We start from the raw sequence: 12,179 nt of genomic DNA, 5'->3' as shown, positions 1-12,179 counted from the left end.
AGTCTTTTTCTAAATAATGACATGTGTTCCCTTAACTGCTGGTATGAGTTTCATATCAACAGGATAATATTTGAGCAAAATAGAGAGGGTGTGCAGATATCGGCAGGCTAATAATTTGCTTTGCCAAAAAATGCATCCCCCTGCTAACATGGAGGAATAAAGAGTTAAGAGTGAAATAACTTTTTCTGAATAATCACATTTGTTCTATGAACTGCTGGTATAAGTTTTATATCAACAGGATAATATTTGGGGGAAAATAGATAGGGCCTGCATATATTGTCTAATAATTTGTTTTGAAAAAAATGCATCCCCCTGCGGGCTGCACAGTGGCGCAGTTGGTAGAGCTGTTGCCTTGCAGCAAGAAGGTTCTGGGTTCAATTCTCGGCCTGGGGTCTTTCTGCATGGCGTTTGCATGTTCTCCCTGTGGATGCGTGGGTTTTCTCCGGGTACTCCGGTTTCCTCCCACAGTCCAAAAAAAAACCATGACTGTCAGGTTAATTGGCCTCTCCAAATTGCCCCTAGGTGTGAGTGTGTGTCCTGTGTGTCTCTGTGTTGCCCTGCGACAGACTGGCAACCTGTCCAGGGTGTACCCCGCCTCTCGCCCGTACCATTAGCTGGAGATGGGCACCAGCACCCTTGCCGACCCCACTAAGGGACAAAGGTGCAAGAAGATGGATGGATGTCTTAAAATATATTCAGATGGTTCTAAGAATATAAAAGGATGTGTGAGGATAGGAATATATAATGACATAATGGTCATTTAGATAGGTTATTCCTACTTGGCAAAAAAAATGATAAAAGTGAAGGATGTAGAGAGAAAGGAAATGTAAAACATGCATTGATGAATTGTAAAACATGAGCCTGAAAGGGAGAGATTGAGAAGAATGGTTAGAAGTACAGGAATGGAGTCTTAAAGGAATATTGGAAAATAAAGGAAACATAGAGATCTATTTACAAATTAAGGAAAGTATTCATCTTCAGAATACAAAATGTAAAAAACAGAATTTAATGGGTGTAATGTTGCTACACACTCATGTACAGTAGGTGGCGGCATAGCTTAAAGTTGCTTTCTGTCCGCCATAATAGAAAAGAAAAAGAAGCCCGCACACGCTAAGCTACATAGCTGCTGCATTGTCCCATTTCAGCTAATATTTCAGCAACCATGTCTTCAGTTCAGCATCTCAGAGAGTTTATCAGAGAGCGACTAACTGCTGCTGCTCAAGAAATCTTCACAGAGGTTGAAAAAACCATCATTTGCTACGAGGAAGAGCTCGATGCTCAGCGCAGAATGATGGGGATCGACTGGAAACCACAAATTAAGCTACACAGAGTCGGTTCGGAGCTGCAGAGACAAAGTTCTGGTAGGTCTGGATAAATGTGCTGATGTTTTCATAGCAGACAGAGATCCGTCAGCGGCGATAGTTGCTGCAGCTCCAGCTGCTGCTAAACGGGACTTAACTGGAACTATTTTAGCTGCTAGCTCTGATGCTACAGAGGTTGTTAGTTTTGTAGCTCAGGCCAAAATGTTGCAGCACAAACAGGAAATTGGTTTACGAGTCTAAACCAGATGAAGATCATTCAAGCCCCATGACTAAATGTATTATTCCAAGTATTATCAGTGTTGAAAATTCTCGAATATAATGTGTATATTCTTCATTTATAAGCTTGTACGAGATTTTGTAAATCCTAAGAAAATAATTGCATGCTGCTCACACACACCCAGGTCTGAATACTAGTGAAGATAATTAGGAGGGAGAGTGGGAGACGCAGAATGAGCTGTGTTGTTTTTAAATAGGGGCACAAAACAAACGTATATTAACAAAAAACGTGCAATATTTCATTGTTTCTTATAATAATTGAGTCACAGAGCCATTTGCAAAGGTTGCACAGTCCTGATCTAGAAGAGCAAAGCTGTAATCCTGTCTCAATCCAGCTGAAGTTAAAAATACAAAACCCTCGAGACTGTTAAATTGAGTGATTCTTGAGAATAGGGACAAAATGGGTTTTAATTTTACCATAATTTTTTTTTTATTATTTCTCAACCTTAAGTATGCAAATATGACAAATAATGTTTTGGAAATGTAAAGATGTTAAGGTGCAGGCTCCCAGTTGCAACATTTTTTTAAAAAAAAAATTAAGTTTTTAATCAACCTGACCCAGAACTTTGTCATCACCATCTGACAAAAATAAATATAAAGTGATTCTTAAAATACCCTATTAGTGATATTTTTACTCATTTTAGAGACAAATGCTTCTCAAGAAACAAAATATTATTTAAAACAAAAAACAACAAAAAGTCCATCTGACGGAGTTGACAGTTCATGACGGAGTTGACACAGAACTGAAGGTGATGACAAACTAGTGAGTAAAATGAAAAACTTGATACATGTGAAGTAATGCAATTTATGTATAATACATTAAAATGAATAAATTGCACATTTAAGTGAGATTTGACAACAATTTCACTGAAAGAGTCAGAAAAACTTGACGAAATGCCAAACTAGCTCAATTAATATGATGTTATTCTGAATCAGGCCATATTGTAGCTCATCAGATCCATCAAATCTTTACATTGTACCAAAATTAAGCTTTTATTTCACAAAATTTCATCAAAGTTTTGTAAATTGTCAGTTATGGTGTTGACACATCATGGTTGTGACAAACAACTTAGGAATAAAAAGAAGAAAAAAACTAAAGAATAACATAAGCTAACCAGAGCTAACTAGCCCTCTTAGCAAAGGAAGAGAAAGGAAGTGGTCATGGGGTCCTCAAGTTCTAGTGCCCCCAAATAATGCCTGATTTTTTTTACATTCTTTTCATGTCTGACGGTGTTGACAAAAACTAGGGACAAATTTCAATGGAGTTGAAAAATATATATAAAAATAATTTTTAATTCAATTTATTGATACTTGTATAATTATTTATATTACTACTTATACTCAATTGTCATAATATATAATTTTAGTATTTCTTTAATTATTTTAAACTATTATAATGTATTGAGTTCTGCTCCTGGACAAGGGATTTTACAGGCATCATCCACCGACTACAATGTTTAAAATAAAAAAATATTCAGAAAACACCAGGAAAATATACATTGTTGTGCTCACATGACCCAGGTTAGTTTAGTCAGATATTTGAAAAAAAAATATTTTGTGTATATTTTATTCAAATTTTGTGCTTTATCCATAGGACTTGTTTCGTCCCTATTCTCAAGAATCACTGTAATACTTTTTAATGTGTATTTTTTGTTAACTTGGAAATATGGCAATGTTCACAGAGCCAGTGTGTCGGTTGCAAAAGAGAGAAAAAAATCAGTTTTTAACAGCAAAGTATTGAAATAATTGTCACTCTGCTGAACATGTGATTAAATCACATTTTGCTCTGTATTCAACAAGGTGGCAATACACATAGCTGCATAAACCGTTCAGAATTTGGTGCGAACAGGTGACTATGAGCTGAAAGAGGACTGTACGTTCAGTTTTGGAAGCAAATACTAACAAACTATTTTGTACTGGAAGCCATCTGGAAAACTGGACTATGTGCCACGTCAGCTGAGGGTAAACGCAAAGAGAAGTAGCAGTCATCAGTGAACAAGTCTCTTCCAATGGCTTTTGAAACGTCTCCAGCAAGATGCCAAGTGTTTCTCACTCTTTCAGAAAGTTACTGAACTGGAGCGTAAAAATATTAATGCTACGTAGGCCACAGGACACGGAGAACTGCATGGACACCGTGGTGATTGGCCAGACTCAGACGGTGACCGCTGCACAGCTAACTGAAACTATACCTGTAGAGGTTGAGAGACAATGCATGAGTTCCACCCCTGCTCCTGTGGTTCACAGTGTGGTCAGTGATCCTGCAGCCATTGGCTCACTGTCGGCCATTGACAACTTGGGTCCATCGGGGGACTCCAGTCAAACACACATAGGGGCAAGACCCAAGCAGAAGACCCAAAGCAGCAGAGCTTTTATCATGAGTAAAAGCTCTGCTGCTCAAGTGCTAAACACGACCTGAAGGCAGGCTCACATCACATCTGTTTTAAAAATGTTGCTTTATCTCCTAGTATGTATCAGGATTTATTTTAAGATTCTTTAACTGGTTTTTTAAATGGCTTAAGGATCTTGGACCATCTTATGTTGCAGAACGGCTATTACCTTATGAACCCCGGTAGACCCTCTGACTCCAGACTATTAACAGTTCCCAGATTCAGTTAGGGTGAGGCTTCTTTCCAGTATTGTGAAATCTGTTTGTGGAACGGTCTGCCAGAGAACCTGAACCGATGTCTAGAAAACATTGCTGTCTTCAAGACACATCTTTTTAATTGCATTTCCTGAATTGAATCATTTCTGCTTAGTCTGTGCATTTTCCACGCAGTTGTGTGTGTTTTTTCCATGTGGTGTTGGGGTGGGTAATTGTTTTTTTTAATTTATTGATCTGTACAGCACTTTGAGCTGCTTTTAGTATGAAGGGTGCTTTATAAATACAATTGATTGATTGAAGTTATAACAAAACACATTTGAACAGTCAAATATCTCCAGCAATGACTTTGGAAAGCAAAATACCTATAATGTACATTTAAAGTCTATTTTTGGTTGTAGTTATACTTTTTAAGAGCACAAAGACCTAAACAGTGACCAGTCCCGCCATTTTGGATGGCAAAGTTGGAACACATAGGGGCAAATTGTCCCAATTCTCAAATTATACACGCTTGTAATCTACACACTCGAACCTTTATATGCTCTTCGACTGAGTTCACACTTCATAGAGGGGTATAAGCAGGGGGTGAAAGTAGTTTTAAATTCTTGGGGGTACTATGACAAATATATATATTATTTGTGTGCTTTGAAGTCTCTGTGGTGATTAATTTTTTTGGGAAGTGATAAAAGCTGGGTAGCTCTTGCATTACTGCAAAATGAAGCTGTATTTCCCTCAGCCCACTGGCTGCAATGTTGACACCTTGAGATGCCACGAGACCTAAATTCTGAACATTCTGCATGGATGCATCCCAGTTTTCTATGTCTGGCATCTAACAATTCATTCTAGCTTTTAAACTGGTTATATTGATCCTGTGTCCAGACAGAGAGATAATCAGTAGCCTAGCATCATGACCTATTTGTCCTGAAGATCCTGCAGCTTCCACTTCTCTTCCTAACATGGCGCCTCCTCACCCTGACTCTCATACTGATGGAGGAACCACAGAGCTCTGTTAAGTTAAAAGCTCATCTTCTGAAGTTGGGATGTTTTTCCTCCAACAGGTTCCAGAGTAATCACCTCAAACCAGATGCTGGACTGGATTTTATTTCAATGTCATTTGTGAATGTTAGAGCCTCATTTTCAACAGTGGAGCTATAAAGGTTGAAAAAGGTTATTATTTTGAAGAAAGTCTCATCAACATCAACATTTCCACTAAATAAGAGGCAAAAAATTTAGTTTGATAAAAGCCTCTCAGACTCTGAGCCCGACGGCACCAAACAATTTTTTTATATTAGACAATTAATTTAATTTCACATAATTATCGTGGTACAAGCCATTTGTTTGTTAAATACTACATGAAACACATTTACCATGTTTGATGTTTGTTGTAAATGACTTATACTCACAAAGAACTATGTAATTAGGACAAGTTTGTCATTTATTGAATGTTCAGAAATTACAGCGGCTGTGATGCGCCATGGCACACAGGTGATCAACTCTACACCACTCGTACCTTTTTACTCTCAGTCTCTCTCTGTCATTTAAGCATACCTGTTGCCGTGGCAACCGGCTGCGCTCCACAAGCCGATCAGAGATTACGTTAAAAACAACATTCAGTCCGTTACGATATTAGGTTTGCAGGCTTGATATTTATTTTGCGATAATTAATAAGCCTCTCATGAACACAGCGGTGGTTAATTAGTTAATTTTAAACTCCTGCTCTGCTAGTTATTTTGGTAATGGAACCGAAACGCACAGAATTGCGCAACACCTTGTTGAAACAATAATTACTGACATTATTATTGTTGTTGGGTCATTAATTTGAACATGTTTTGTTGTTTATTTTGTTGCTGTTTTTTAATAAAGTCACGAACGTTCTGATAGGCCAATCAGCGGAGGACGTGCTGGTCTCAGCGTCCTGGCGGCGTTCAGTTTGTCACTTAATGCCGAGATCGACTCAAAACCTAGAACAAAGAACAGTTCAGAACCAAAATGAAATGGGAAACAAGTTATTTATTAACTGATTAAGTCATGTTTTAGATTGTTCTTGAAAAACTAATCGGTCACGGCTGATTAGTGGGTGCACTCACGGCTGCACAATGAACCCATTGATTTTTTTACAGCAGATAGCCGCTCCCCTCTCTTGCAGGTACTGCGTACCCCCGCTAAATCTTTTAGGGGTATGCAGTACCTTACCGTACCCCCTTACTTCCACCCCTGAGTATAAGGTGAAGCCTGAGTATTGGGACCGAGCCAGGGAGACCTGGAGATGTTTTAACCCGCACCACCATCTCCCTCAATGTGTGATGTTGAGATAAACTCATCCAGCCTCATCTCTCACATTTCTTGTTACTAACCTAAATACACAGTCGGAGCAGTAATTAATAGGTTTACATTTCAGGCTTTTAAGTACTTTCTTGGATGCACTTCCTTTTGAACATCAACACGTCTGCCTTATTAAAGAATGTGCTCTTTTCTTTCTTTTTTGAACAGTAGTTTAGTGAAACAAGTCTCAATGTCTCATTACATTCATAATCCAGAGAACCAGAATGCCATGGTTTACTGATTGAAGTTACCACACAGTCAGATCAACTTTAAAAAGTGAGGTTACAAGTTCAATTAAGGACAATTTGTCTTAAGGCAAGACAATTTCTTTACTGTATGTATGTCCAAAAATTAAACATTTAATTGTAAAAAAAAAAGTATGAAAGTGTACTTGTGGATTAAAATCTTTAGAACATGTTTGCCACAGCTGTAATTTAGTGTGGTGGACACTTTACCTGCTTTTCAGGTAACTCTACAAACTAATTTTAGATTAACTGTATGATGCCTACAGACCAGAATCTCCAGGACAAAGCAGGCTGATCCATGAGATGGTCATCAATTAAATTATATTAATGATGTCATCCTTTGTTCCCGCAGACCTCCAACAGCCAAGTGTCTCTAATGAGGAGGAAGCTTCTGCCATCCAACAAGTCTGGAGCCTGGCAAGTAGGTCCAATCAGGACCAGAAAGAAGCAGAACACCAGTGTACTGTGGAGGAACAGATGGAACCAGAACCAAAATGGATTAAAAAAGAGGAGGAGGAACTAGAACCTACACTGCTCAAACATGAGGAAATAGAATATCCACTAACATCCATTAAAAATGAGGAACTTGATTCTTCAGTGCTTCAACATGAACAGCAGCCACCAGAACATTTACCAACTGGACAGGACCAGAATAACCTTTGCAGCAGTCAGGAGGGAGAGCAGCTTGTCCAGAAGCAGTTTGTTGCTTTGATTGAGACTTCTACTCTTCAGGAAGATGATATGAGTGAACAGACAAGCACAGAGCATCTTTCCCTTCATATCTCTGCAGTGAATGAGAGCAAAGATCAGGAAGGAAGCAGCTCCTCTGTGTCAGAGAGTCAGTCTGATACCGGCACAAAGAAAAGACCTTTCAAATGTGACATTTGTGGGATATTTTACACAACACAGTGGAAATTGAAAAACCATTACAGAACCCACACTGGTGAGAAACCTATTTCATGTGAAACATGCGGAAAAAGTTTCTCCTCAAGTTATGTTTTAAATCGTCACAAGACAATTCATTCGGGTGAGAGGCCTTTTTCGTGCCAGTTATGTGGAAAGAGATTCTCTCAAAAAGGTCATTTAATGGACCACAAAAGAATTCATACGGGTGAGAAACCTATTTCATGTGAAACATGCGGAAAAAGTTTCTCCTCAAGTTATGTTTTAAATCGTCACAAGACAATTCATTCGGATGAGAGACCTTTTTCGTGCCAGTTATGTGGAAAGGGGTTCTCTCAAAAAGGTCATTTAATGGACCACAAAAGAATTCATACGGGTGAGAAGCCTTTTTCATGTCTGTCATGCGGAAAGAGTTTCTGTCAAAAGAGTATTTTAAATCGTCACAAGAGAATTCATAAAGGTGAGAGGCCTTTTTCATGCCAGTCATGCGGAAAGAGTTTCTGCCAAATGAGTATTTTAAATCGTCACAAGACTATTCATACAAGTGAGAAGCCTTTTCCTTGTCAAACATGTGGGAGAAGATTCAATCGAAGGGATAATTTGAGCATGCACATGAAAACTCATACAGATCGGGGGCCGCCTTGAAGCTAAACTTGTGAAAAAATTAGCTTTGAAATTTATTACTTATTCTCTTTAGAACCCACATGGGTGAGATGTGTTTTCCACATGAAATATGGTGGGGAAAGTTTTATTTTATTATAGTAAACAAAATTTCCACGAAACACAAATACACAAAAGTGACAATTAGGCATTTCACTCGCAGATTCACTGTAAGAAATATTTAACAATTTCTTGGATTGTTTTCACTTTGAGGGCTGCATAGTGGCGCAGTTGGTAGAGCTGTTGCCTTGCAGCAAGAAGGTTCTGGGTTTGATTCCCGGCCCCGGTCTTTCTGCATGGTGTTTGCATGTTCTCCCTGTGCATACGTGGGTTTTCTCCGGGTACTCCGGCTTCCCACCACAGTCCAAAAACATGACTGTCAGGTTAATTGGCCTCTCCAAATTGTCCCTAGGTGTGTGTGTGTGTGTGTGTGTGTGTGTGGTTGTTTGTCCTGTGTGTCTCTGTGTTGCCCTGTGACAGACTGGCGTCCTGTCCAAGGTGACCCCGCCTCTCGCCCAGAACGTTAGCTGGAGAGGAACCAGCACCTCCCGACCCCATTAGGGACAAGGGTGTACAGAAAATGGATGGATGGAAGTTTTCACTTTGCAAAACACATTAGACCCTCGCCTCTTGGATGCCTATTAATGGATTTTATTATTATTATTATTGTAGAGCATATCTATACCTATAAAAAAAAAGAAAATAATTTAAAATGTATGTGCTGCTTGGATGTATCAAACAACTTAAGAGCTCTGACAACTGCAAAATACAGTGATGATAGAGATACTATTAGCTTTTTTTAAATAATGAAATAATTATGTGATTTGTGGCAGATGTGTGATTTTTACATACTTAATGACTAGTGTTTTTTATTTAGTTGTTTTTTTCATAAATGGTATGGACTACATTTTGTCTGGAAATAAAGACATGAATTAATATGGAGTTCTTTTTTCCCCCGTTTATCGCCTGTCCACACACTGCAGTTCATTCAGGGGCATTATTGAACCAATTTGTGGTTCATTGGTGTTGCAATAACCTTATCCAGCCTCATCCCTCACCTTCCAGTTACCAATCTAAATACACAGTCGGAGCAGTAATTAATAGGTTATCAATATTTTCTTGGATCCACTTCCTTTTGAACATCAACACATCTGCCTTATTAAAGAATGTGCTCTTCTCTTTCTTCTTTTGAACAGTAGTTTAGTGAAACAAGTCTCTATGTCTCATGACATTTATAATCCAGAGAACCAGAATGCCATGTTTTACTGATTAAAGTTACTACATAGTCTGATCAACTTTAAAAAGTGAGGTTACAATTGCAATTAAGGACAGTTTGTCTTAAGGTAAGACAATTTCTTTACTGTATGAATGTCCAAAAATTAAACATTTAATTGTAAAAAAAAAAAAAAAAACTTTGAATGAAACTGTACTTGTGAATAAAAATCTTTAAAACATGTTTGCCGCAGCTGCAATTTAGTGTGGTGGACACTTTACCTGCTTTTCAGTTCAAGTCTGCAAACTAATTTTAGATTAACCATATGATGTCCACAGACCAGAATCTCCAGGACAAACCAGGTGATTCATGTGATAGACATCCATTAAATTATATTAATGATGTCATTCTTTGTTCCCACAGACCTCCAACAGCCAAGTGTCTCCAATGAGGAGGAAGCTTCTGCTATCCAACAAGTCTGGAGCCTGACAAGTAGGTCCAGTCAAGACCAGAAAGAAGCAGAACACCAGTGGACTGAAGAGGAACAGATGGAACCAGAACCAAAATGGATTAAAAAAGAAGAGGAGGAACCAGAACCTGGACTACTCAAACATGAGGAACATTTAATATCCATAAAAAAAGAGCTAGATTCTTCAGTGCTTCAACATGAACAGCAGCCACCAGAACATTTACCAACTGTACAGGACCAGAAGGACCTCTGTAGCAGTCAGGAGGGAGAGCAGCTTGTCCAGAGGCAGTTTGTTGCTTTGATTGAGACTTCTACTCTTCAGGAAGATGATATGAATGAAGAAAAGAAAAGAACAGAGCAGCTTTCCCTTCATATCTCTGCAGTGGTTGAGAGCAAAGATCAGGAAGGAAGCAGCTGCTCTGTGTCAGAGAGTCGGTCTGATACTGGCACAGAGAAAAGATCTTTCAAATGTGATATTTGTGGGATATTTTACACAACACAGTGGAAATTGAAAAACCATTACAAAACCCACACTGGTGAGAAACCTTTTTCATGTGAAACATGCGGAAAAAGTTTCTCCTCAAGTTATGTTTTAAATCGTCACAAGACAGTTCATTCGGGTGAGAGGCCTTTTTCATGCCAGTTATGTGGAAAGGGATTCTCTCAAAAAGGTAATTTAAAGGACCACAAAAGAATTCATACGGGTGAGAAGCCTTTTTCATGTCAGTCATGCGGAAAGAGTTTCTGTCAAAAGAGTATTTTAAATCGTCACAAAACGATTCATAAAGGTGAGAGGCCTTTTTCATGTCAGTCATGTGGAAAGAGTTTCTATCAAATGAGTATTTTAAATCGTCACAAGACTATTCATACAAGTGAGAAGCCTTTTCCTTGTCAAACATGTGGGAGAAGATTCAATCGTAGGGATAATTTGAGCATGCACATGAAAACTCATACAGATCGGGGGCCGCCTTGAAGCTAAACTTGTGAAAAAATTAGCTTTGAAATTTATTACTTATTCTCTTTAGAACCCACATGGGTGAGATGTGATTTCCACATGAAATATGGTGGGGAAAGTTTTATTTTATTAAAGTGAACTGAATTTTCACATAACACAAATACACAAAAGTGACAATTAGGCATTTAACTCGCAGATTCACTGTAAGAAATATTTAACAATTTGTTGGATTGCTTTCACTTTGAGGGCTGCGCAGAGGCACAGTTGATAGAGCTTTTGCCTTGCAGCAAGAAGGTTCTGGGTTTGATTCCCGGCCCCGGTCTTTCTGCATGGTGTTTGCATGTTCTCCCTGTGCATACGTGGGTTTTCTCCGGGTACTCCGGTTTCCCACCACAGTCCAAAAACATGACTGTCAGGTTAATTGGCCTCTCCAAATTGTCCCTAGGTGTGTGTGTGTGTGTGTGTGTGTGTGTGTGTGTGTGTGTGGTTGTTTGTCCTGTGTGTCTCTGTGTTGCCCTGCGACAGACTGGCGTCCTGTCCAAGGTGACCCCGCCTCTCGCCCAGAACGTTAGCTGGAGAGGAACCAGCACCTCCCGACCCCATTAGGGACAAGGGTGTACAGAAAATGGATGGATGGAAGTTTTCACTTTGCAAAACACATTAGACCCTCGCCTCTTGGATGCCTATTAATGGATTTTATTATTATTATTATTATTATTATTATTATTGTAGAGCATATCTATACCTATAAAAAAAAGAAAATAATTTAAAATGTATGTGCTGCTTGGATGTATCTAACAACTTAAGAGCTCTGACAACTGCACAATACAGTGATGATAGAGATACTTTTAGCTTTTTTATGTAATGGAATAATTATGTGATTTGTGGCAGATGTGTGATTTTTACATACTTGATGACTAGTGTATTTAGTTATTTTTTTCATAAATGGTATGGACTACATTTTGTCTGGAAATAAAGACATGAATTAATATGGAGTGTTTTTTGTCCCTGTTTATCGCCTGTACTCACACTCCAGTTCATTCAGGGTTGATATTGCACCAATTTGTAGTTAATTGTGTTTTTGTATTAAAAACTGTTACATTGACAGGAAATATAAAAATATTACTGGGTAATTTTGTTCCTGGAAGACATTACCAACAATATTTAAACCCACAACTACGGAGTCCTAAAGTGAAAAAAACACTTATTAATGCT

The 12,179-nt window shown here is 38.5% G+C and overlaps 1 protein-coding gene across 2 annotated transcripts; it reads left to right on the top strand.

The window, feature by feature from the left end:
* The first annotated feature begins 335 nt into the window (after nt 1-335).
* LOC103479991 (uncharacterized) lies at nt 336-11,955 on the top strand. Of its 2 annotated transcripts, none has more exons than XM_081598178.1 (3): nt 336-1,361; nt 7,117-7,707; nt 9,964-11,955. In XM_081598178.1, the coding sequence occupies exons 1-3, from the start codon at nt 1,163-1,165 to the stop codon at nt 10,980-10,982; spliced, it is 1,809 nt and encodes a 602-aa protein (XP_081454304.1). In that variant the 5' UTR covers nt 336-1,162; the 3' UTR covers nt 10,983-11,955. The 2 variants fall into 2 exon arrangements, with proteins under 2 accessions (XP_081454304.1, XP_081454303.1); XM_081598177.1 differs by having other exon boundaries at nt 7,117-8,043.
* Nucleotides 11,956-12,179: the final 224 nt, after the last annotated feature.

The sequence above is a fragment of the Poecilia reticulata genome, chromosome 17 (genome assembly GCF_904066995.2).
Source record: "Poecilia reticulata chromosome 17, P_reticulata-male-v2, whole genome shotgun sequence".
Taxonomy (NCBI): domain Eukaryota; kingdom Metazoa; phylum Chordata; class Actinopteri; order Cyprinodontiformes; family Poeciliidae; genus Poecilia; species Poecilia reticulata.
The sequence above is the reverse complement of the archived record's forward strand: the minus strand, read 5'-3'. Positions and strand labels throughout refer to the sequence as shown.